Source organism: Trifolium pratense, linkage group LG4 (genome assembly GCF_020283565.1).
Source record: "Trifolium pratense cultivar HEN17-A07 linkage group LG4, ARS_RC_1.1, whole genome shotgun sequence".
Classification (NCBI taxonomy): Eukaryota; Viridiplantae; Streptophyta; class Magnoliopsida; order Fabales; family Fabaceae; genus Trifolium; species Trifolium pratense.
The window spans coordinates 32,729,763-32,753,084 of NC_060062.1; the positions used below are offsets into that span (position 1 = coordinate 32,729,763).

Consider the following 23,322-nt stretch of genomic DNA (forward strand, 5'->3'; position numbering starts at 1 on the left):
AACCAATAAAAATGTTATATCTGATTCTTGTCACATGGCCAAACAGTGCAAACTTCATTTTCACCTAAGACCATGTACAATGGTCTCAACATCAAAATACATTCAACACCCACTTTTTCACTCCATATTATTTTCTCTTTCTTCCACCTAATCATTCAACACACATTCAACTTTTACCCTCTCCAATGGTTTTTCTATTCAACATCCTACCACACCACTTTCTCTACCCCACCACTTTTTATTTCATATTCTTATTTAAATTTATATTTTTGTTTTTATGATTACATAAAATTATAATTATCGATTAAAATTAAATTAAAATAATTAACACTTAACACTTAACGCTTAGCGCCATCATAAGCGCCAATCCATTTACCCAGTATTTTGTTCATATAATTAAAACTGTTTCGGCATGCAACTCCATCACGCGGAGGATCGAATGAGCAATGCTCATTACAATAGTCAGCAATTTGACCCCAATATGTTTCACCTTTCTGGTTTCTCCCGACAACACTGCTTGTTTCAAATTTGATCCACCCACTAATTAGCACCAAATTTTGTTCAGTGTTCCATGATGGTTGCTGGTTTTTCTTGCTCTTAGGAGTTGAATCTTCATTAGCAATAGTTATTTGTGTTGAGAATTCGGGAAAGTTAGTTGTACCACCACTCGGAAAATTTTCATTAACCATCGGCATGTAACCATTAAACGGGGGTGTTTGAGATGGATTTCTCAGCATAGATCCATAATATGGATGAAAGTTTGGAACAAAGGATGATTGGTTGAAATTTGGTGTTAAACCAAAATTAGGTATGTTTTGAGGATGTTGGTTAAAAAATTGATTTGAATTTTGATAATTGTTGGGATTTTGATAATTGTTGGAGTTTTGATAATTGTTGGGATTTTGAGAATTGTTGGGATAATTAGAAGAATTGTTGGGATCCATTTCACTAGAAAAAGATTAAAACTTCAAAAGAAAGACTAATTAGAAAGATAATAATAGATTAAGATAGTGAAAAACTTGGTTTTTTTTTTCTTTTTTCTGTGTGTCCAAATGAAATGAACCAAGTCTCTATTTGTAGAGAGAAAAAAATCACGAATTTTGGTAAAAAAATAAAAAATTAATTTGCAATGAGATAATTGAGTTCAAAGGATCAAAATCATAAAAATCCAGCGAACCAATCAGCAGCTGACAAGTGGCACCCTTTATCTTAAAAAACAAATTCTCTCTCCGCTCTCTGCCACACACGCGCCCTGTCCGCGCATGTGACGCACGCGCCTGGCTGCGCAAATGAAGAAGCGGCACGCGTCCCCCTTTATGCAGATTCAACATGTTGAATTCATTCATCATCTCCCTCCTCCACATCACATTAAACACCCCTCCTCCAATGGTTTCAACATCAAAACCTTCATTCAACACCACTACACATGGTCTGCACACCAAGCACTAATACCAGTTTACATTTTTTTTCTCTCTTGTTTCATATGATCTTTGGAGACCTCTTAATATTTTGCCTACTAATTAAGCCTACTTTGATGGACATCATTAACAACTTGTGATGAAACTCTTGAAAAAAATATAAATGTTATGTTCTTCAAAAAATATCAATGTTATGATTGTAACACAATTATAAAAAAAAAATCAAATATTAAATATATTTAAATTTGAAACATAAAAATCACAAATTCACAAGTCAAAATATTTTACTAATAATCAACAATATGTGGCATAATTAATATAGGTATTTTTGTTCTTTAACTATTGAGAAAATTACATTGACCTCCCTTGAGGTCTTTTAAAATAACACAAACACCCCCTCTAGTTTTATAATAATAGACACTAACCTCCCCTAAATTCTCTTAAAATAAATAACACTTCCCCTCTTTACTTAACACCGTTTGTTTTCTGTTAAAATTCAAAAGTCGCCGTGTTTTCATCGATGCACACTATCTTGCTCCATTAAGCCATCACTGGACTCCGACCATTGTTGTAAGCTTGTACACCTTAATCATGTATCTGGCAATACAAAAATGAATATTTGAGAATTTGAATTAGCAATACCAAATTGTCATGATCGAAAGGCAATATCAAATAATTCAGTGTCATTGTAAGCAAAGAAAAATAATTCCATTATCCCTCTTACAAGAACGAAAAAATACAGCGAAAAAGAGAGATACACATTTGTGCCAAAACAGATTGTACCTATCACCAATAAGGAGTAGGCGGCACAAAATTAACAAGCAGACAGAACGAAAGAGATAACTTACGGTCTTTTGGATTGTTTTTTTTTTTTTTTTTTAATAAACTTAATATTTAACGGAAAATAAACACTATTAACTACAAGGGAGGTTAGTGTTGAGTAGGCAAATAGAAGGGTGTGAGTTATGTTTATTTACAATGACCTCAAAGGAGGCGAGTGTAATTATCCCTTAACTATTTGGTTCAAAATTTGATTCTTTATCAATGCATATGAAAAATATTTGGTGAGAGAGGTCAAACTCCATAGACGTGTATATAAAAATACATTTATTTAAAAGATCAACCTCTTAAATAAATATGAGTAAAAATTATAATAATATTATTTTATTAGAATTTGGTTTAAAAAGACAAAAATGACCCTAATTTAATTATGTGTCAAAAAAATTAAAAAGGGTAGGAAGGGGATATATGAGTAAAAATTGTAATAATATAATTTTTACTCATGTAATAATATATTATTTTTATTTTATTAGAATTTGTTTTAAAAAGACAAAATTGACCCTAATTTAAATATGTGTCAAGAAAAGAAAAGAAAGAAAAAGGATAGAAAGGAGATTTCATATTTATCTTTCTTTAATAAATTTACATGATTAGCCAAAAAAAACAAACAATTCGGTCACTCCTTTTATTATTTCTCTAAATAAAAACAAAAAAAACATCTCATAAAAATAACATCACATAATTCACCTTGTTCAAAAAAAAATAAAATACATAATTCAACATTTTTCAATATAAAAAAATAAAAAACTCACCCTTTATTTTAGTAATTTTTTTTTTTGACAAAATTTATTTTAGTAATTTTTAGTTAATCTAAATTGACACATCCATACACCCAATCATAGTCCAGACTCCTGCCACTTCAATTTCCATCTGGTCCTTGCATGGTCAGTCTTCTTCAACCTCACACCATCCCAAAAAAAACCATTACACCTCTGCGCAAGTTAGCCTCCACCACCACACTCATGCAAATAAACCTCAACTCAATTTCTTAATCATCTTCATTCCTCCACCAAACTTCTTAATTAATCAATCAATTAACCAAAACCAATCTCTCACAATTTTTTTTCTATCACTTTCTATTTCAATTCAACAACAAAAAAAACATCAACAATGATGGACTCCGAAAATCACACCACAGAGGAACACCTACACCCGCACCCTCTCTCTTCATCAAATGATGAATTAGAAAACCTCAATCTCCACGAAAACAACGAACACGATTCGTTATTAAGTACTAAATCGTACTCTAATTACCGGAGCGTGATGTCCACGCTCTCTGATTCTCACAATCATCCACTTTCTTCGCCGAGTTTCGTATCATCGGCGGATTCCGATCCACTTCTATCTCCACCGCAACACTACCGCGAATTCACAAACCCTAATTCGTCTGATACTTCTTCTTACATCGATCCTCCTTCTTACGCAGACGCGATTTTCACTTCTTTCGACGGCGAGACATCTTCTAACGGCGTTGATACTCCGACTCGAAGCTCCTCCGATGGAATTTTTTTCTCGAGATCTTCTTCAAGTTCGGAGTATTTGAAAATAACGGTTTCGAATCCGGTTAAGGAGCAAGAGAATTCGAATTCGATTGTTCCTGGTAGTAGTAGTTATGTGACGTATTTGATTACAACGAGAACGAATATTCCGGAGTTTGGAGGTTCGGAATTCGGTGTCCGGAGAAGGTTTAAGGATATAGTGACGCTTTCTGATCGGTTATCGGAGGCGTATCGAGGGTTTTTTATACCGCCGAGGCCGGATAAGAGTATTGTGGAGAGTCAGGTGATGCAGAAACAGGAATTTGTTGAGCAGAGGAGAGTGGCATTGGAGAAGTATCTTCGGAGATTGGCGGATCATCCGGTGATTAGAAAGAGTGATGAGTTTAGGGTGTTTTTGCAGGTTCAAGGGAAGCTTCCATTGCCGACTACGACTGATGTGGCGTCGAGGGTTTTGGATGGGGCGGCGAAGCTTCCGAAACAGTTGATGGGGGAGAGTTTGATTGCTCCTAGTGAGGTTGTGCAACCGGCGAAAGGGGGGAGGGATTTGTTGAGGTTGTTCAAGGAGTTGAAGCAATCAATGTCCAATGATTGGGGAGGTTCTAAGCCACTTGTTGTGGAGGAAGATAAAGAGTTCCTTGCAAAGAAGGAAAGGGTTCATGAACTTGAACAGCAAATCAATAGTGCATCTCAGCAGGTGTTTTTTTTTGTAAATTGTTAATTATAATTTTCAATTTCAGCTTATTAGACCGTGTTTATACTTTTATATCTGCTCATGTGTTTGATATTGAGATCATTGTTATCAATTGTGGATTGCGGAAACGGTTTGCTTAACTTCAGTTACGTGTGTTATAGCCGTTATAGCTGTTATTTGACAACACTTTATACTAAATAGTGTATCACGGAACAGTAGCAATTTGTTCAAATTCCGCTACGCTATTGGGTTGTACCTGTATCTACCCTACGACTGATATTTGAAAACATTTGGGTTATGAATGTGTGGTTAGATTGGTACTTGTAGAGTTTCTCATCATGAGACAATTTTGTGCAGGCTGAATCGCTTGTTAAAGCACAACAAGATATGGGAGAGACAATGGGAGAATTAGGGTTGGCATTTATTAAATTAACAAAATTTGAAAATGAAGAAGCTGTTTTGGACTCTCAGAGGGTACGAGCTGCCGACATGAAAGGTGTAGCAACAGCTGCTGTGAAAGCTAGCAGATTATTTCGAGAATTAAATTCTCAAACTGTGAAGCATTTGGTATATAACAAAAATTTTGTAATGTTAATTTTGCAGTTATACATTTGTTGTCGTTGTCTACTTAGAAAGGGATCGCGCTTTCCTTATTAATAAAGGGCAACCCACTAACTAGGTTTAATTGTTGATGATTTTCCATTTTATGCATAGCAGGATACACTTCATGAATATCTTGGATTAATGTTGGCTGTTCACAGTGCATTCACGGATCGCACAAGTGCACTCTTGACGGTACAGACCCTTCTATCAGAACTCTCTTCTTTGCAATCAAGAGCTGAAAAACTTGAAGCGGCTTCATCTAAAATATTTGGGGGTGACAAAACAAGGTCTCGTAAGTTAGAGGAGCTACAGGAAACCATAAGAGCAACCGAAGACGCCAAAAATGTTGCAATCAGAGAATATGAGCGGATCAAGGTAGGGGTTTAATTGTTTTATAGTTTGATTTGGTTTCTTAGGCTAGATACATTGTCTTCAATTAGATTATGCTTTGCGACAGTTTGTGATTCAAAATGGTATATGGTTCAATCTTCTATGATTCGGCTGATAATGTTTCTTGTTCATGAGATCCATCATAGTTTTGTTTTGGTTAATTTCCTGTTTTATATCTATCATAGCAGACATATTAACATTAGTGCTCATCACTTTATTTTCTCCAGCTTAAAATGTCCTATAATTGGTCATTTACTATCCTTTACAGATATGATTGATGCCTATTAGTAAATGTTATTATAAATAAATTAGAGGTTTCACTCTTTGTATTTGTAGACGAAAGTGTTTGTGTAAACTTGTAGATCAGACTCGTGCTATAGGCTAATATCCATCTACATTGGAAAATTTCTCAAGTGTTAAGACTTCAGACATTAGGGTTTAGGGTATAGGCTAATGTAAATTTAATTATTTGGTTCGAGTTTATAATACGAGGACTGCTATTGACAGACGCTTTAACACTCCTCTAAACACACACCCATTTGATAAGCCACGTCACTCTTTTTAATAAACCACTTGTTTACGGGCTAACCAAGTTGAGTAATTTTTTTTTTTCTTAAAAAAAAAAGGTTCAGTAACACCTCTGCGGCGCTCACAGTCGCCTGCCTTCTTACTATGACTATCGTCTAGCTTCAAACACCATCCTTCAACAATCCAACTAACTCCTCTTCCCCATCTTTACAAGCATCAACCCATAAACAAAAAATAGAGAAACTAGTGTTGGGGAGTAACGACTAAAGTAAACAGAGAAGCAATAATCTAATTCAAACTCTTTGAACTTCAATCTCACTTTTCTAGAGGAGGAACAATCTAATTCAAACTCTTTGAACTTCAATCTTCACCTTCGTTTTGCTTTTCCTAGAGGAGGAATAATTTAATTCATTTCTCGTGATTAACTAATTTGGGTGAAATTAAAAATTGGGTCTAAAGCCATGAGAATGGTGTGGCCTGAGAATACATGGCAACGATAGGATTTTCAAAAGTGAGATTTATATTTTTTTATGACGGACAAGGGGGTTTTTAAAAGGGAGATAATGGTGAAAACTTTCCAGTTTCAGATATGTTTTGGTGAAGAGATTTTTTTAAAAAAAGTGTTGGAAAAGTAAACTTGAATAGCCGGTAGCCAGGATTGGATTAGAAACCTGGTCCAATATATGTGCGTGTGTTAATCGGAGAGTGACAAAGCGTTTGTCCCTAGCATCTCTCTTATAATACATCACATGTATTAATGATATTTTCAGTTTATTTATTGTTGATTGACTTTTTTTCCTTTCTCCCCTAACCCAAAACTTCATATTCTTAACATGGTATCATTTGCCAGAGTCTCTTGTTGTGTCCAGTTCTTTGTAATTGATGACGTTTTCTCCTCTGCCCCTATATTATTCTCTCCCCTATTCATGTATTATTATCTCCTCTGTTGGCGATACTTCTCAATAATCCTAACCATCTCTTTATCTTTCTCTGCCTAAAACTTGTAATTTCAACATGTTATCCTAGCCTCTGTTGAATAAGTAGTCGCGGGTTCAAGAACCACTGCCAAAAGTTAACTTTTAAGTGGACATGCACAAATCATTCCATAACTATCTCGGGTACTATGGTGAATTTTCTGGCAAACTGTTGCATGAGAAACATCAGACAGCTAGTTCTATTGTGGTATAGATTTTCCACTAAGCATCGTATATAGATTGCTTGTTTTTTCGTCTGTTATTTCTTATTCTTTCAGATTTTTCTTGTTCCTTCTTTGGTGTTTCTCGTTTGTCGTGGTTTTGGTGGGTTGGGTAACTATCCAACATTTGATAAATGTTTTCTAGCTACATCCCTCCTTCTGTGCTTGTTTTGGGTTACCAACCTTCTTTCAAATAAACTTATGGTTGCCTTCTTATACAGCTGGTTCAACATCTCAAACTGATTTCCCTTCCTTTTCCGCTAAGTTCCTTTCCTTTTTTTCTCTATGACATTGTTCCAACTTGTGATTTGCTCTAGTTCATTGCTGAATTACTGTTCTGTCTCTGCTTGGCATATTTGGCTGTTCTGTTTTTTTTTTTATTGTTAGATTCTTATCCATGTTGCAACTCCGCATGCCTGCCCTGTTTGGCGTTGCAGTTTGAACAACAATACAACGATGCTATTTAAGATTGTGGAGTAATTTATATTGTCTATTTTGTGGAGGGTTTTTGGTTGAAAATTTTGAACTTCTGTAAAGAACCCTACTCAGTGTTTTCGTAATTTGGTTAGAGGTGGATTTTATGCTAACCAGTTAAGAGTTTGAGAATCAGTTTGGAGGTCAAGGGCACCTCTGAAGTGAAAAGTCAAAGACTGGAGTCAAGATAGAAGCCAAGATAGAAACCATCTCATCTGCTTGGGATGTGTTCAGAAAAGATAGAAGCCAAGATTTATGTCTCAGAGGGAGTATTAGGTTCCCAAGGTCTTAGGCTAGAGAGACTGGTGTTATGTGTCTCATGTTTGCATGTTTATACTTGTAGCAGCTAATGCTTCTGTCTTGTATATTAAACAGTTATGTGGTTATTAGTCTTATTATTAGTGAGCTTTGGCTCGTAGTAGTACTGTAGAAATAATTGTTATTTGGCCTAATTACAAGTATAAAAAGGACTTTTAGATTTAGCGATTCAATTCATTCAATGTGTTAAAGTTATAGGTCAAGACCTTTGGGTATAGGAGGAGAACATAATTTTTCTATTAAATTAAATTGATATTAAAGTGAATGATATGCTGGATGTTATCTCAAGAGACAAAGCACTAATCCTCATATCATACTTGAGTCACAATCTTAATTAAATAAGGAAAGATTGATATATACGAAATTACTAAACTAATCCTAAGAGATAATTTAAGATACTCTAAATTACTCTTAAGATAAAACAAAAATATTACAAGATATTTTTCATATATTCTGAAATCATCTATCAATTAAACCAGAAATTCTTCACAATAAGTATATGTGGCTATTATTTATTTATTTGTTTATTAAATCCCGGATGTTTAGTATAGAATCTTCAATTAGGAAATCCTACCATTGGGAATCAGTATCACAAGCTACGGTAAATACCCTATTCAACAAACTGGCAATGTAATATGATATAGGTGGGAACTAGTGTTCTATCTGCAGCATTGCTTTGTATGTGAATTTTATGTTAAGAAGAGTACATGCAATGAATATACAGTTCTTGTCTTCTGTTTGGTCAGGAACCTACTTTTAATGGATCATGGTTTATCCCTCTTTTCTCTCTTTTCCATTAGCAAACTTCTGCTAGTCTAGTCTTTAATGCATTCTGGTTTGGTCTTCCAAACTTCATATTATAACTATTATATATTCGATTTTAAAATGTTATACCTGGCCTTTCCGATGGATGTTTGATTATTAGATTCAGTTTTCCGATTTCATATTTGTATTATGTTTATTTTTCCGTTTTTGTCTATTTCCTTTGTTGCCTTGTTTATTGAATGATGATGATGCCAATGCAGGAAAACAATAGGAGTGAACTTGAAAGGCTTGATAGAGAGAGGCAGGCTGACTTCTTAAACATGTTGAAAGGATTTGTAGTTAATCAGGTATAATTTATGTTTGTTCGTTTTTATTTCCTCCTTACGTAGAACTTAATTTTCCTTTCATGTTGTTTCCACTCTATGTTTAATAATTCGTTCTAATTTGTGTCGTCAACTCTAATGAGTGATCTGATTTAGAAGTGTTGGTGATGACATAATTTATCATTAAGATCAGTTTTTCTGACATGTATGTACCTTGTGTAACTAGAACTTTTTGATCAGTTGAGATAATGCACTAGTTCTAGGGTACTTTATTATCCTTACATTAAGTAATAAGTGTGACTAGGCAATGCATTATAGCTGAGATGATTTTATTTTTATCAAGAAATCTAATGGAGAAATAATTACTCGGGAAAAGAGAAAAATTGAAATCTACTTGAATGTAACTAGTTAAATTATATCTAAACCGGGATTCAAGAATTAAATTGACATCTAAATATGTTGAGCTTTTTCTTCGAGAAAAAACTTTTGGATTGTTTGGCCCTTGCTGCAAGCATTTTTGAAATGTTGCATATGCAATTGTATCTCATTGAAGAAGTTGCAATGCACCGGTGGTTGAACCGAATATCGCCTCTTCTGCAATGTAACCCGGGTATACCATTAATTAATTCGATCGACAAAGTGTAGACATAATCATAACATGCTAAAATTCTGAAAGCATGCTTAAGAAACCCTAGAATACAAGATTTTAGTGATCTACCACTGCATGCTATCAAGAATGGTTGGAGAGCAATTTGAATGTTTTGAATTCATCTGTCTGTAAGCGTTTTTAATCTTAAAGCAAAATTAATGGGACATGCAAAAGAATGGTTGGAGAGAAATTGGAATATTTAGGTCAACTTTTTATTAATTTGACACCTTGTCGCATTTTGTTAATGTTATGTTATTCTTAGTTTCATTTATCATATGATTAACTTTCGTTAATAGGTGGGATATGCTGAGAAAATTGCTAATGTCTGGACAAAAGTTGTTGAAGACACCAGTGGATATGCGAAAGAAAGCACGTGAAATCCGGCTATTGATTTAAATTTTAATCTTTATTCATTGATGTGCAATTCTCATAATATGTCTGTATTCATGACAATAAATCAAAATGTGTTTTGCGGGTTGGTAGGTTTTTTCTTTCTCACTTGTACCTCAGAACATTTTACACATCATTCAATACTTGATGTTGTACATTACATGCTCTTTGTTTGACTCTTTCAGCTTTAACAATGCCTAATTTTTTTTTTTTTTTCTGTTTCTAATTGTCTAAGTGTATGTATGCTTGATTATGCGGTGGCTAAAATTGATTTTGATTGAATTGATTTTGTAGAATTAATTTTGGTTAAAAGTGAGTTGAATACGAAATTATTTTTGTTTGGACCTTCATCTTGTGTTATCCTCCATCAGCTACACCTAATTTTCCATTAAAAATTTCAAATGCAATTTCATCCATAAGTTATGGCCTTGTGTGCACCACTCTATTCGATGAACATAAGAACAAAAACAGATTTAGTTTCTGCACAACATAGTTACATTGATCGATCTCACCATTGTTGTTGATTGAAGTTTAAACACCTTGATATAAGCATGGCATCATAATGTTTTCCCTTCAAAAGAACCCTTTGCCAGGAGCTCTGTGATATTGACAATTATAAAGGGCACAAACGGCCAATATCCATATCGTGGAAATTAGAATCATTTTTGTCTAATGAAAAGCTAGCAATAACAGTTTCATTTGAAATGCGAGTTAAGCAACAAACGCATGTTGACCAAGGGCGAATCAAACATGTAAAGGCACGACCTAAATGGCGAGACACATGTTTTTTACGGTCCACGGCCAAACCATCTAATTTGTTGTTGATGCGGATAATTTGCAAAATTTTTACTCTAACAGACTTATTTTTAAAGTATCTGCAAAGATTACTATTTCTCTAGTTTTCATAGCTTTCATATAGCTATATGTGTTTCATTGCTTCTTTTTCAGCTCCGATGCCGATAAAATGTTCTCTCATTTAACCCACTTGGGGTTGGTCGAGTGGTGTTGGCTTGGGCCCTTGGAGTATGCTCCTCTCAAGGTCTCAGGTTCGATTCCCACTGGTGCCAATTTCGGTGGGCTAAGTCCATACAGAGCAAAAAAAACTCTGGCTTTAAATGGGGCCCCCGCAAGTGGGCGGTGGGATTGGTCCCCTTGGATTAGTCGGTCCTAAGGCCGGATACCAAGTTTTCAAAAAACAAAATGTTCTCTCATTTTTACACTAATTATTCTATTTTGTTTTTTCTATTTCTTAATCTTCTTCGAAACATTTCTTTTGAAGTATATCTACAATAGTCATATTCTCTAGTCTTCATAGCTCTCTGGTTTTCATGGCTTCTTCCCGCTCCAATTTACACCAAAAAAAATAAAAATATATTCTTACATAATTTTGTTATAACGAGACCAAGAGAGGTAGGAGAGCTACGAAAGATATAGACTCAATGAAAAAACTCATGGTGGTTTTTTCAAGAAACAGAATGGAGGCTTTTGGAAATGCTAGATAATGCAACCATGGTATAAAATTATTGAGAGTGAAATGTAACAATTTCGTGATTATAAAATTATGATAAATAATTGTACAGGTAAAAAAGCTAGAAGATTAATATAAAAAAAGTTTAATAATTTAAATAAATATCAAATTTCTATAATTTTTTTCGTTAGCCCCGAAATTCCAACTTTCCTATACATAGACACACAATATATAAAATTGTATTCGAATATTTAAAAAAAAATCTATTATTTGATAGATAATAGATACATAATACATAAATATAATAACGGTTTGAATTTATAATTTTTTTTATTTCTATTATATAATACTATATATCATAAAATATGATAAGGCCTAATCATATGTTAAATAGTGTCGGCCTAATCATATTTTAAATTAAAGATACTAAAAGTAGAATAACAATCTTGGAACTTATACGGTCAAAATGTTTAAAAATATGAACAATGTTGTTTTCGATACAAAATTTACCTTTTCATTGAGTCTATATCTTTCATAGCTCTCCTACCTCTCTTGGTCTCGTTAATTAAAATATGATTAGGCCGACACTAATGCTTATAAACATTACCTGAGCAATATTCTGTCCAAATCCAATCATAAAAGTGACTGGAAGTATAATCCAATCATAACAGTGGCCGAAACTTAAATCCAATCATAGAAATGATTTCTCAATATCTCAATCTAGTTAAGAATCTCGGCTATCTATTTTCTAGAGTGTAAGTTTAACTTGATCAAACTAACATTCAAATTCAAGGTTTTAAATTGCGGTTGCGGTCGTGGATGCGGTTGCGGTTGCAGGTATTGCGATTGCGGCTAATGCCGACACTGCGATGCAATTGCGGCCGTTGCGGCGTGAAATAATTTTTTATCCGCACAAACACAGAAAAAATACTATAATTATTGTAATTCCTTATATATCTTTTACTTATAATTCTATATAAATTTTAATTCATTTTTAAGTCATCGAGACATAAGAAGACAGAAACTCTAAAATGAAAGGACATAAAGGAAAAAATAAAGGTGAGATTCTCTGAATTTTTACGAAAAGAAATATTGGATTGAACCGTTGCGGCCGTTGCAGTCAAAACTCCGTTGTGTTGCGGTGAAATGCTGTTGCGTTGCGGTTGCGTTGCGGCATCACCTGTGATTTGAGTTCACACCGCAATTGCGGTCCGATGCGGTTGCAGTGCCTACCGCATCCGCAATATTGCGGCCGCATCAGCTGATGCGGTCCGCAATTTAAAACCTTGCATTCAATATTTACGACAAAGACACAACCATGCTAACCATATCGTGAAGAGGTCAAACCCACAGGACAGAAATCAAATGACCTCTCTGTCTCTGATAAGGGGCTGTTACCACGAAAGCCAAGTGATTGTTGATCATGATAATTGATAACATTCTTCTAAGATGCTTATTGCAAAGTAACACACAATCCAAACTTAACAATATTTCTTACAAAAAACAGCACAATCCAAACAAGTGAAGATATATGGTAGCTAATAGATAGTTAATTTCCTTAAAGTATCTACTAAATTTATCAGTAGCTAAATTAAAATTTCTAAAAAATAAACTGATTAGTATAATCTATTCAATTCAATAAGATAATAATATATCCATCCAACAATAAAACATACATAATTGATTGTTCTTCAGCCATAATGGCAGTTCACCCTCAAATTAGATCATATCATATTAAGAACTGTGACTTGCCTCCTGCTCATTTGTATGACGAGACAATCCTATGTTCTTTCAAATACAAGAATTGATTGAAAGTTTACATTTGGGAGAAATAGTTGGACACGAGGTTAGTTTTTCTAAAGCAACCCGACTTAGCCTTGAATAATAGGAACGTCTAATGTTGATCTTCATGACCTCTAAAAGTTGCGCATTCTGTAGAATATATTTTGTAAATTGAAGTTCGTCTTTCGAACCTTGAGGGCAATACTGAAGAACTTCTAGTACTTCTTTCCCGTGAAATCTACATAAGCATAAGTTAAGGTCAATTAAGTTTCCAAATACCGGAAAGCCTCCATAATAGGAATTGATCTCTGGAAGCCTGATCTCCGCCTACGAAATTTGAGGTGAAACGTTTTGATGAGTTTGGTGGAGAGTATGACTGTGTTGACGAAGTGGCGGAAGTGACGCAAGGTCTCTTCGTGGTGGATAGTTTCAGCTTGGACAGATTCGTCGTCGAAATGGAGAGATGTGAATGATCGGAATAGTGAGGTCCATCTTTTGGAGAGAATGGTTGTGGTGAAAGCATCTTTGATTGGGAGTAAAGAGAGTACGTCACACAACAAATCATCAGCTAAATTGCTAATCATATCAATGCCTTCAGAGTCCTCCATTAATTAGGGGAGAGCAGAGAAGAGGTGACGGCAACACAATCAATCAATGAATGATGCGTTAGGGTTTCGAAAAACCAAAATCTTTTTCTTTTATCTTTTTCTTTTTGTTTATCTTTATTCTTTATTATAGGTATAGATAGATAAAAGTTGTAACTTCTCCGAGTAACCCTAATAATACATATTAAAATGTTAAAAAATTACTCAATAGGATTCAAACTCATGTCCTTTTAGTATTGCTTTTCAATCATTTATGAAATGTTACTTTTCAATCATTGAAAAATCTTTGGTTGAAGATAATATTCCATCGAAGGTTAATATTTTTTGGTGGAGATTGTTGCTTGATAAACTACGAATTAAGGAGGTTTTATTCAACAAAGGCATCATCTCACAAACATTCATGAAATGTTGTGTGTTTTGTTTGTATCTAAGGTGATTTACCTTTGAATTGTAAGGGTTGAGTACCCCTTATACTCCTTATAATTCAAATATTGCGTATAAAAAAAAAAATCATTTATGATTTACCATACTACATTTACCATAACTTAAAGCTATATTAATTAATTTGATATAACCAACACAATTGATATTTCTCCCATTTACATATTAATCAACCTCAATTGTCAAACACAAAACTCCCACTTTATTACTTCTCCCACATATTTTTTCTTCTTTTTATTTATAAATTCAATTTATTGTATGTAATCCCAATTCAAATTATCCCGCTTTATTTGTTACTTCTCCCACGTTTTTTTTCTTTTTATCTACAAATCCTATTTTTTGTAAGTAACCCAAATTCAAATTATCCCACTTTATTTGTTACTTCTCCCACATTTTTTTTTCTTTCCTTTTTATCTACAAAACCAAATATTTTTGTATGTAACTCAAATTCAAATTATTTTTATGAAAATTAAAAAAAAATTATTAAATAAAAATCAATTATTAATAACACATCAATATGGAAAGTCAATGAGGATGTCAAAAAGCCGATTCTGTTTAGATATGGAGCCACAAAGCTGATGACAATGTCGTGGTATACAAATATTTAAAAATTATTTATAGTAATTTTTTTTATATTGAACAATTCCATATCTGATTAAAATTTAACACAATTATATGAGAGAGGAATCTCAATCGTAGATTTCACTGCAGAGGAAACAATTAACATCTACACCATCTAATATTCAGTTATTTGATTTTAGCCACTTACGGTCATCATAATGAATGATTGAGATCACACTGCTGAGTAATGTCACTGCAGTGGATCTGTTCTCCAATTATATGTAGGACGTTATTGAAGGGGTGATTCAACCAAGGATGAAATTGATACTGCAAATTCAATTACTACACCCACTAACAAGAACTTGGGAAAGATAATCAAGGATGTATCTGTTATTGATGTTGACGGTGACAGTGACGGCGGGCGAAGCTTCATCTGTTACCAAAGCACCAACAATTACCAAAGCATGAAAATTGATCCGTGTGAAGCAAAAGAATGCTGATTGAAATTGTCTTGAAGTTTTAATATTATAAAGTGTCCCTTGCATTACTATTAGTTTTAAGTTTCGTTTATGATGTTTTAGCACTTTCTCTTAGTTTTTCCCGTTGCTTAGTGCTTTTTGATGTTTTTTTTAAACTATTTATCTAAATTCGTCTTTGCACTGAATATTTTCATTTTAAATATCACTATACATCGAATTCATTTTATTTTTTTTTTAATTTTTATTTTAAAATTATTCTTATACTACATTTGATATCATATATGATACTGTACAAAACTCGTGCGACAGAACGGGTCGGCGTCTAATTATTTATTAAAAGTTATAAATTTAATATAAAATGCACAAATTTCAATACAAATTTTCTATTTATTTACTTTGAACTGAATAAAAACTTTCCATTTTAAATAATTATTTATTCAGTTCTGACATCAAGTGGTTCCAGCCCCCTCCCGATTGCAGTTGCGGGGGATCGAACCATGGTCCTCCCTACCAAGTTTAGCGCCAATCACCACTGAACCAACTAACGATTGGTATAATTTTTTTAACATGTGCACAAATTTGCACATGATAGAAAATTCTTAATTACTACTCCATTCGATCCTATATATAAATTTTTTATTTATTTTTTAGATTTAGTGTAAAATGTATGTTTCTACTTTCTAGATATTTGGGAGATTCTAGGTGTCTAGAACTACCTAGCTTACCTTTACAATTTCTGCATTTAACATTTTCTCTTCTACACTGTAATTTCTCTTCTTAAGGTTCATCAATCAATACAACAACGTTCTTACTATATTACGATACTTTACTTCATTATGTACTCTAGATGCATAAATGAATCCTATCAGATTTCTATACATACCAAATCACTTTCAATTATCAATTACACAATTTTGACCTATATGAATTAAACTAGCAATTAGTAAAAGCGCAAGATACACTGAAAAGTATGCTGAAAGATTGAACCCAGCTACACAAATCGCACCAACACCAAAGCAAAAAATATGGGCACAACAAAGGAGCAACAAAATAAATTAGCACTTTGATGGACGTGGGAAATTGGTGGATTTAGTGGACTATTGGATCATACCCACAAGCAGGAGGACCATGGTGAATTGAAATCATATTCAAGACAACAAGAGAAATAGCAAAGCAGATGTTTACAACCAAGACAGAGGGAGAAACCATAGTTTCTTTCATAGAAACACAGACTGATTAGAGCATGCACAGGCGAACCTCAATGGAGAAGAGAAAGAAAAATGGAACATGTTTCGAGTGGTTTAAGTAAGTTACATTGTATGATATGATGGGATAGTGATATAAGAGTTTATAACAGTTAATAATATACAAACATACATGGCCTCTAACCTGACTCCGAACGACATTCTGTCTCAAAAAAAAAAAACAGCGATAACAGTTTGATAAAGACTGCACGGTTCGTAGTTATTAATAAGTTACTTTAACTCAAAAAAAAAAAAAAATAGTACTGTATAATGCAACTAGTACCCATCATGTAAAGTTGAAATATATATTGACCCAACCAAAAATGAACTCAAAATGCTTTACTACTTGTTGTATTACTTATGGTTTGGGCATTCCAAAAATTGCAACAAGGTACATATGTTCTGAGTTCTGACCTTGGCCTAGTTGGAAGATATGCAGTTTCCCATTGATGACAAGCATACCAAATCCATAGAACTAGTATTTATCAATTTCTGTTGGCATTAAACTCTAATTACATCCACTTATTGATCTATGCACCAACTTGAGGAGGGTGTTGGATAATAATAATATCTGCAATTCTATCCTTGTTTAATTAGTGCAAATTTTCTAATATTATATTGTTATGATTTTGTTTCCTAAAATCTCTACCTAATTCAAGGAAGATAACTGATTGTGATTTCACTATAGAAACAATCTTTGACTGATGAGTAAAGCATAACAGAATATTTATGATGGCATCATCTTAGATGCCAATAGCAAGGTAATGTTCCATCCTGGAACATACTGAGATTCCTTAAAAAAGAACAAGATATACAATCCAAACATGAATTTATCAGCAAACAAGCTCTTCTACTTTGTTATGAAATTCATGAAAATGCAGTTGAAAATCCACTCCTACATAAAAGTACTCATTCAAATATACTCCAACTAGAAGAAAATATAAGGTAACCTTCATCGTCTATAGTCTACTACAAGTATACATTTGGGGGAAATAATTGGACACGAGGTTAGCTCTTCTGAAGGACCCCGATATAGCCTTGAATAAGAGAAATGCCCAATGTTGACCTTCATCATCTCTAAAAGTTGAGCATTCTGTAAAATATATTTTGAAAATTCAAGTTCACCTTTCCAACCTTCATAGTTTATAGTACATGATATGAGGTGAGAGGCAATGCATTCGGGAACAGAACTTGGGTATTTCCAGTTTATGGACAGATGTTTTTTGACAGCCAACTGCAAAACATATGCAAAAATATGACCAACAAAATAAGATTGGTGAAACACATGCGAAGAAAAGAAAGAACAAAAACAATTGACAAACTCAAGAAACCTTAAAAATAGAAAGGATTTGAAGCTTGGGGCAATACTGGAGAACTTCTATAACATCATTCCAGTGATTAAATTTATAAAAGCATAAGTTAAGGTCGGTTAAGTTTTGAAATACAGGAAAGCCTCCATAATAGGAATTGATCTCTGGAAGCCTGTTCTTCACCTACAATAAAAAAAAAAAGTAAACAAAAGTTACATATATATAGAGTAAAAAGAATATCCACCGATAGTGTAAAAAAAATTTACATTGTCATCCAATAACAACCATGTATTCTGCCATGCTACTCCACTTTACCCCACTTTCTTGATATGACATGGAAAATTAGACCATTCTTATTGGATGTCAGTGTAAAAAAGAATTAATTTACACCGACCGTTCTTAACCATTAAACTCCTATAAAAACAAATTTGATTCATATTAATACCGGGTCCTTACCGTGAGCATTAAAATCTTGACATTAGAGATTACTCTAAACGGAACATCGAATGCATCAATATCGATATCAGCAGTGTTCAAGTTGGATAAGGATTGAAACCATTCTGTACTAAGCCTAACACCCTCATCTTCTTCTTTTTTTATATAGTAAATGGAAGTACGCAAAGTCCTTAAAATGGGACACCCAAAAAGAAGCTTGTTAAAACATTCCTTATTTTCGAAACAAACATCATTCAATTGAAGGGTCTGAAGCGAGGGAAGATCGGCAGAGATATCACCAACCAACTTTACACTCATCAACTTGAGAACAACAAGCGTTGAAAATCTGAAAATATTAGGCGGCAAGGAGATACAGTTAAACCTACTAATGAGTTGGAAATTCTCCACAGGATGTTGCTTTGCAGTTTCGATCCAACGGTCCACATTGTAACGGTCGTCACGCCAATGTTTAGAACGACACTTGAGGTGAAATGTTTTGATGATTTGGGTGGAGAGAGTGACTGTGTCCACGAGTTGGCGGAAGCGAAGGAAATTCTCTTCGTCACCAACGGATTCATCGTCGAAGTGGAGAGATGTGAGTAATTTAAAGAGTGGGGCCCACCTTTTGGAGAGAAAGGATGTGGAGAAAGCTTGTTTGATTGGGAGAAAAGAGAGTATGTGACACAATACCTCATCAGGTAAATCGCTGATTTTGTCAATGGATGCTGAGTTCTCCATTATCGAAGGGTAAATAGAAAACCCTAAATTATACAAACAATACACAAATATTAACACAGGATCACATCTATTCCTAAAAGCAATTTTTTAGGTCTATAAACTATATAATATTCATATGGATCACAGCACTATAAACAATATTAAGAAGAATAAACATTGCAATGGCAACACAATCGGAAAACCAGAATGAATCGAAAGGGAAAAGATGCAACCGAGAGACAACACAAACATGGAAATCGAAACCCTAAAGCCTAAATCGAAACAGAGGAAGAATTTGAAAGAGAAAACAAACCTGGAAATCGAAATAGAAGGAGTCGCAGAAGCCTGTATCGTTACCCCTTCAACTTCATCACCATGGAAATCTTCTCTATTTCGTTTTCATCTTTCAATTGCAATTTCTCTTTCGTTTTTTCAGTTTTTCCCTTGCGATTTTTTATTGTAAGCTCCTAAATTTCAAATAGAATCAAATTGATTTGCCAAATAAAAAATAAAAATAAAAAAAACTCAAATTTTATTATTTTTGGCAGTTAATATTTAGTTATGACTATAATTTTTTTTTTTTTTAAAGAAGTTATTATAATTATAACTTTGTTTTTTTTATATGATGGAAGGCCTAAGCCCCAAAATCAGTTTGGAAATATTATTTTCAATTTTGATTACAATAGTAATTTCAATTTTGTCATCAAGAAAAGTATGAAAAACTTTGTCATCAATAGTACCAAAAAAAAAACTTTGTCATCAATATTAATTTCAATTTCGAATATGACTCATAAATCACTCAAAACCTAGATTTAGGCATGACAATGGGACGGGGGCATATTTTGTTCTCCATAAAGTCAAACCCATAAAGTTCAGGTTTCTTCAAACTCATTCAAATTCTAAGTGCGAATAAAAAATATAACTTCAAACTTATACCCAACAATGGGGATCGGGTATCCCGTTACGTCTCTTTTCCACATGAATTTTGATTATATTTTAGTATTTTTTTTTAAAGTAAAGTTAAAATCCCAAAATTATTTTGTATTAACAATATTTTTTAAATAAAGAAAAGAAATAGAGAAAACGGTTTATTTATTACTCAAATTAAAAGTTAAAAATAAACATATGAATGTAATTTAAGAGTTTCTAATTTAAAAGAGGTAATAAAATATAATGTCAACATAAGCGGCGCGGGTTCGTGGACGGGTTCAGGGTGGGTATCAATGTCCTCGTTACCCTCCCCAACTCCGTTGTTTTGAAATCGAGGAAAACCCAAACCCAACCAACTCGGGATTTCCTCGTCAAAGCGGGTAGGGTTTGAGCGGGTACCCACGAGTATGAGTTTTATTGCGATGCCTACCTAGATCGCACCCTCTGTGTGTGAAACTACAACCACTCAATCCAAATGCAAAAGTCTTCTAATTTGCTGCAATAACATACTCCATCCTTCAGTACAAGATCTTTCTTCATTTTTCAACATGCTCACCACACTCATGGAATCACTCCTTAACTACATGCTCACCACACTCATGGAATCACTCCTTAACTCCACACGTCGAAACCTTAAACTCCACGTTAGACGTAAGCCTTCTAACGTCCCTCGTAGCTCAATAGTTATAACAGTACAGTCTCCTAATCCTTTTGCATATCAACCCAACTAGTCGCCATTACTTCCTCACACAATCCCACCACAACCACATCTACATGCTATCGTCTTTGCTCCATCTATGTTAACAACAACCCAGTCAATTATTGGAGGTTTCCATTCAACTCGATGCTCAATGTTGTTTCAGACTTGTATTGTCCTATCCGCCTTCTTGGACATTTCATACCCTCGAGTATAATTGGCTATAATTATATGCGAATTGCTCGGCCTATTGAAGTTATCAACATGGTCTTCATTATTAAGCCACTTCCAAATTGAGTGACACACTACAACCCATAAGCTTGACCAATTCTCAATATCAATACCACCAATAACACCAGTGATGTTTAATGTTATCCACTGATGAAGTTTATATTTAAAAAATAAGTTGAGGGCCTGCTAATCCATATTGTGCAACCATATACTACCATGCATTTGGAATAGTCCCTTAACACATGAAGTTTCGTTTCTATAATATTTCAACAAAATAAGCAACTCGGGGAGCCTAGCTGCTTCTTACTCTTACGGTACTGAGTCAATAAATGATCATGTTTCATTAACCAAACAAAACTCCTACCTCACTCCGACACTTGCAATTTCCATATCTTGCTCCACACTACATCATGCGTCTAATGCTCATCCGTGGACAACAAGTTGTATGCTGATGCTACAAAGAAACCACTATTCTCACCTGCTGACCACAACGTTTTATCTATACCATGATCAATAGTTGGAGGCGGAATAACATATAGTTTCTGCAAAATAATTTCAGGTAGCCACGCCCTCAACAGATTCCAATAACTTTTTAAACAATAGAGAAGAAGAACAAGAACAAGAACAAGAACAAGAACAAGAACAAGAAGGGTTACGTTGCTTTCAAGCTTGACCTTGAGAAAGCTTTTGACAATGTTAATCGGGAGTTTCTTAAATCCTTCCTTCAAGAATTCAGATTCCCAGACACTATAATTCGGCTCATCATGCATTGTGTTACGTCCCTCAATTTCTCGATTTTGTGGAATGGTAAGCAAATGCCCCGCTTCAAGCCATATATCTCACGGTCACATCAGGCAAGGAGATCCATTATCTCACTATCTTTGTATGGAAAAGCTCTCTATTGCCATCAATGATGCAGTTCAACATGGTGCTTGGAACCTCATTCACTTCTCTGACAACGACCCTCGCTTATCTCACCTTTTTGCAGATGACGTCATGCTATTCACCAAGAATTCCCAGCTTCATTTCATCAATAGTTTGTTTGACTGTTTCAGTTGTGCCTCCGGGTTAAAGATTAATAGCAAAATCTAGAGCTTTCTGAAGGTTCAAGAAACACAAGAAAAAGGGGTTTGAATTCAGTTTCTAAATGATTTAAACTTTTTCCCAATTTCAACATACACTAAACCAAGACAATAAAAACAACAACAAATAAATGACAAGGTGATTTTTTATACTGGTTCACCATTAATAAGACTAAGATTTCCCAACTTCGCTTCATTAATAGTTTGTTTGACCATTTCAGTTGTGCCTTAGGTTTAAAGATTAATAGAAAAATCTAGAGCTTTCTATAGGTTCAAGAAACATAAGAAAAGGGGTTTGAATTGAGTTTCTAAATGATTTAGACTTTTTCCCAATTTCAACACACACTAAACCAAGACAATAAAAACAATAGGGTATTCCGCCTGCATTGTGTTTGTGACCGTAATTTCTCTCAAAATCTTTGACTCCACCTTGGCTGCACCGATTGATAGGTTCATCAAATTGAATAACAACAACCACTGTTGTATCATCCTTAATGTTGATGGAAGTTGTCTTGGTTCTCCCGTTCGAGCCGAGCTTTAGGGGTCTTATCAAGAATAACTCAAGTTACTATTTATCAGGGTATTTTGGCTTTATTCATAGGTCTTCAGACATTATGCTTGTTGAATTATATGCTATCTATCAAGGCCTTATTCTTGCCAAGGACATGGCCATTGGAGAACTTGTTTGTTACTATGAATCATTACATTGCATCAATCTTATCAAAGGTCCCACTTCTAAGTTTCATGTCCCATTTCTTTGATTCAGGCACTACAACAAATTTTGTATTTTACGGCGGTTCGGGATGCTATTAACGATGGTTTTGAACCGCCGCAACACCATATACGACAGTTACACAAAGGTGCAAATCCTGGCGTCGACACCACATATTGCGACGAATGTGTCAACTGCCACACAAACTGTCTTGTGTCGATTAAAACCGTCGCAACATGCAAAACAAAGCTAAAAATGTTGAACTATTTCACAGCGGTTTTGAACCGTCGCCATTGTATTTTAAATTTTTGTTTTTTAAGCGGCAAGGTTTGTTTGAAACCGCCCAATATCACTCATCAAGACTTTGATCAAAATATCCTTGTTGTTCTTTATAATTTTAATGCAAACATCAACATCTCTATGTGATGCACCTGAAATTTAAATTCTCTCGGTTTCATTTCTCAAGAAATGTCGGGTGATGGCTATCAAATACAATGTTCATATAGTAATCAAATATTAATGGAGTTAGCCACTCTTCTTCAATA

At 34.1% G+C, this 23,322-nt stretch overlaps 4 protein-coding genes across 5 annotated transcripts; 1 reads left to right on the top strand and 3 right to left on the bottom strand.

The window, feature by feature from the left end:
• Window positions 1–338: 338 nt before the first annotated feature.
• On the bottom strand, window positions 339–944 carry LOC123922503 (sporozoite surface protein 2-like). Its single transcript, XM_045975218.1, has one exon. It carries the CDS (start codon window positions 942–944, stop codon window positions 339–341), a length of 606 nt encoding a protein of 201 aa, XP_045831174.1.
• Window positions 945–3,075: 2,131 nt separating this feature from the next.
• On the top strand, window positions 3,076–10,309 carry LOC123923140 (sorting nexin 2B-like). 2 transcript variants are annotated; one of them, XM_045975801.1, is made up of 5 exons: window positions 3,076–4,451; window positions 4,806–5,015; window positions 5,166–5,426; window positions 8,982–9,068; window positions 9,990–10,309. In XM_045975801.1, exons 1-5 carry the CDS (start codon window positions 3,369–3,371, stop codon window positions 10,068–10,070), a joined length of 1,722 nt encoding a protein of 573 aa, XP_045831757.1. In that variant the 5' UTR covers window positions 3,076–3,368; the 3' UTR covers window positions 10,071–10,309. The 2 variants fall into 2 exon arrangements, with proteins under 2 accessions (XP_045831757.1, XP_045831756.1); XM_045975800.1 differs by having other exon boundaries at window positions 3,090–4,451; window positions 5,163–5,426.
• Window positions 10,310–13,342: 3,033 nt separating this feature from the next.
• LOC123922504 (F-box protein At4g27050-like) lies at window positions 13,343–13,941 on the bottom strand. Its single transcript, XM_045975219.1, has 2 exons — window positions 13,613–13,941; window positions 13,343–13,571 (listed from the first exon to the last, which is right to left on the bottom strand). Exons 1-2 carry the CDS (start codon window positions 13,939–13,941, stop codon window positions 13,343–13,345), a joined length of 558 nt encoding a protein of 185 aa, XP_045831175.1.
• Window positions 13,942–17,477: 3,536 nt separating this feature from the next.
• On the bottom strand, window positions 17,478–19,118 carry LOC123923143 (F-box/FBD/LRR-repeat protein At4g26340-like). Its single transcript, XM_045975808.1, has 4 exons — window positions 19,099–19,118; window positions 18,430–18,754; window positions 17,995–18,156; window positions 17,478–17,897 (listed from the first exon to the last, which is right to left on the bottom strand). The coding sequence occupies exons 1-4, from the start codon at window positions 19,101–19,103 to the stop codon at window positions 17,616–17,618; spliced, it is 774 nt and encodes a 257-aa protein (XP_045831764.1). The 5' UTR covers window positions 19,104–19,118; the 3' UTR covers window positions 17,478–17,615.
• Between the last annotated feature and the right edge of the window lie 4,204 nt (window positions 19,119–23,322).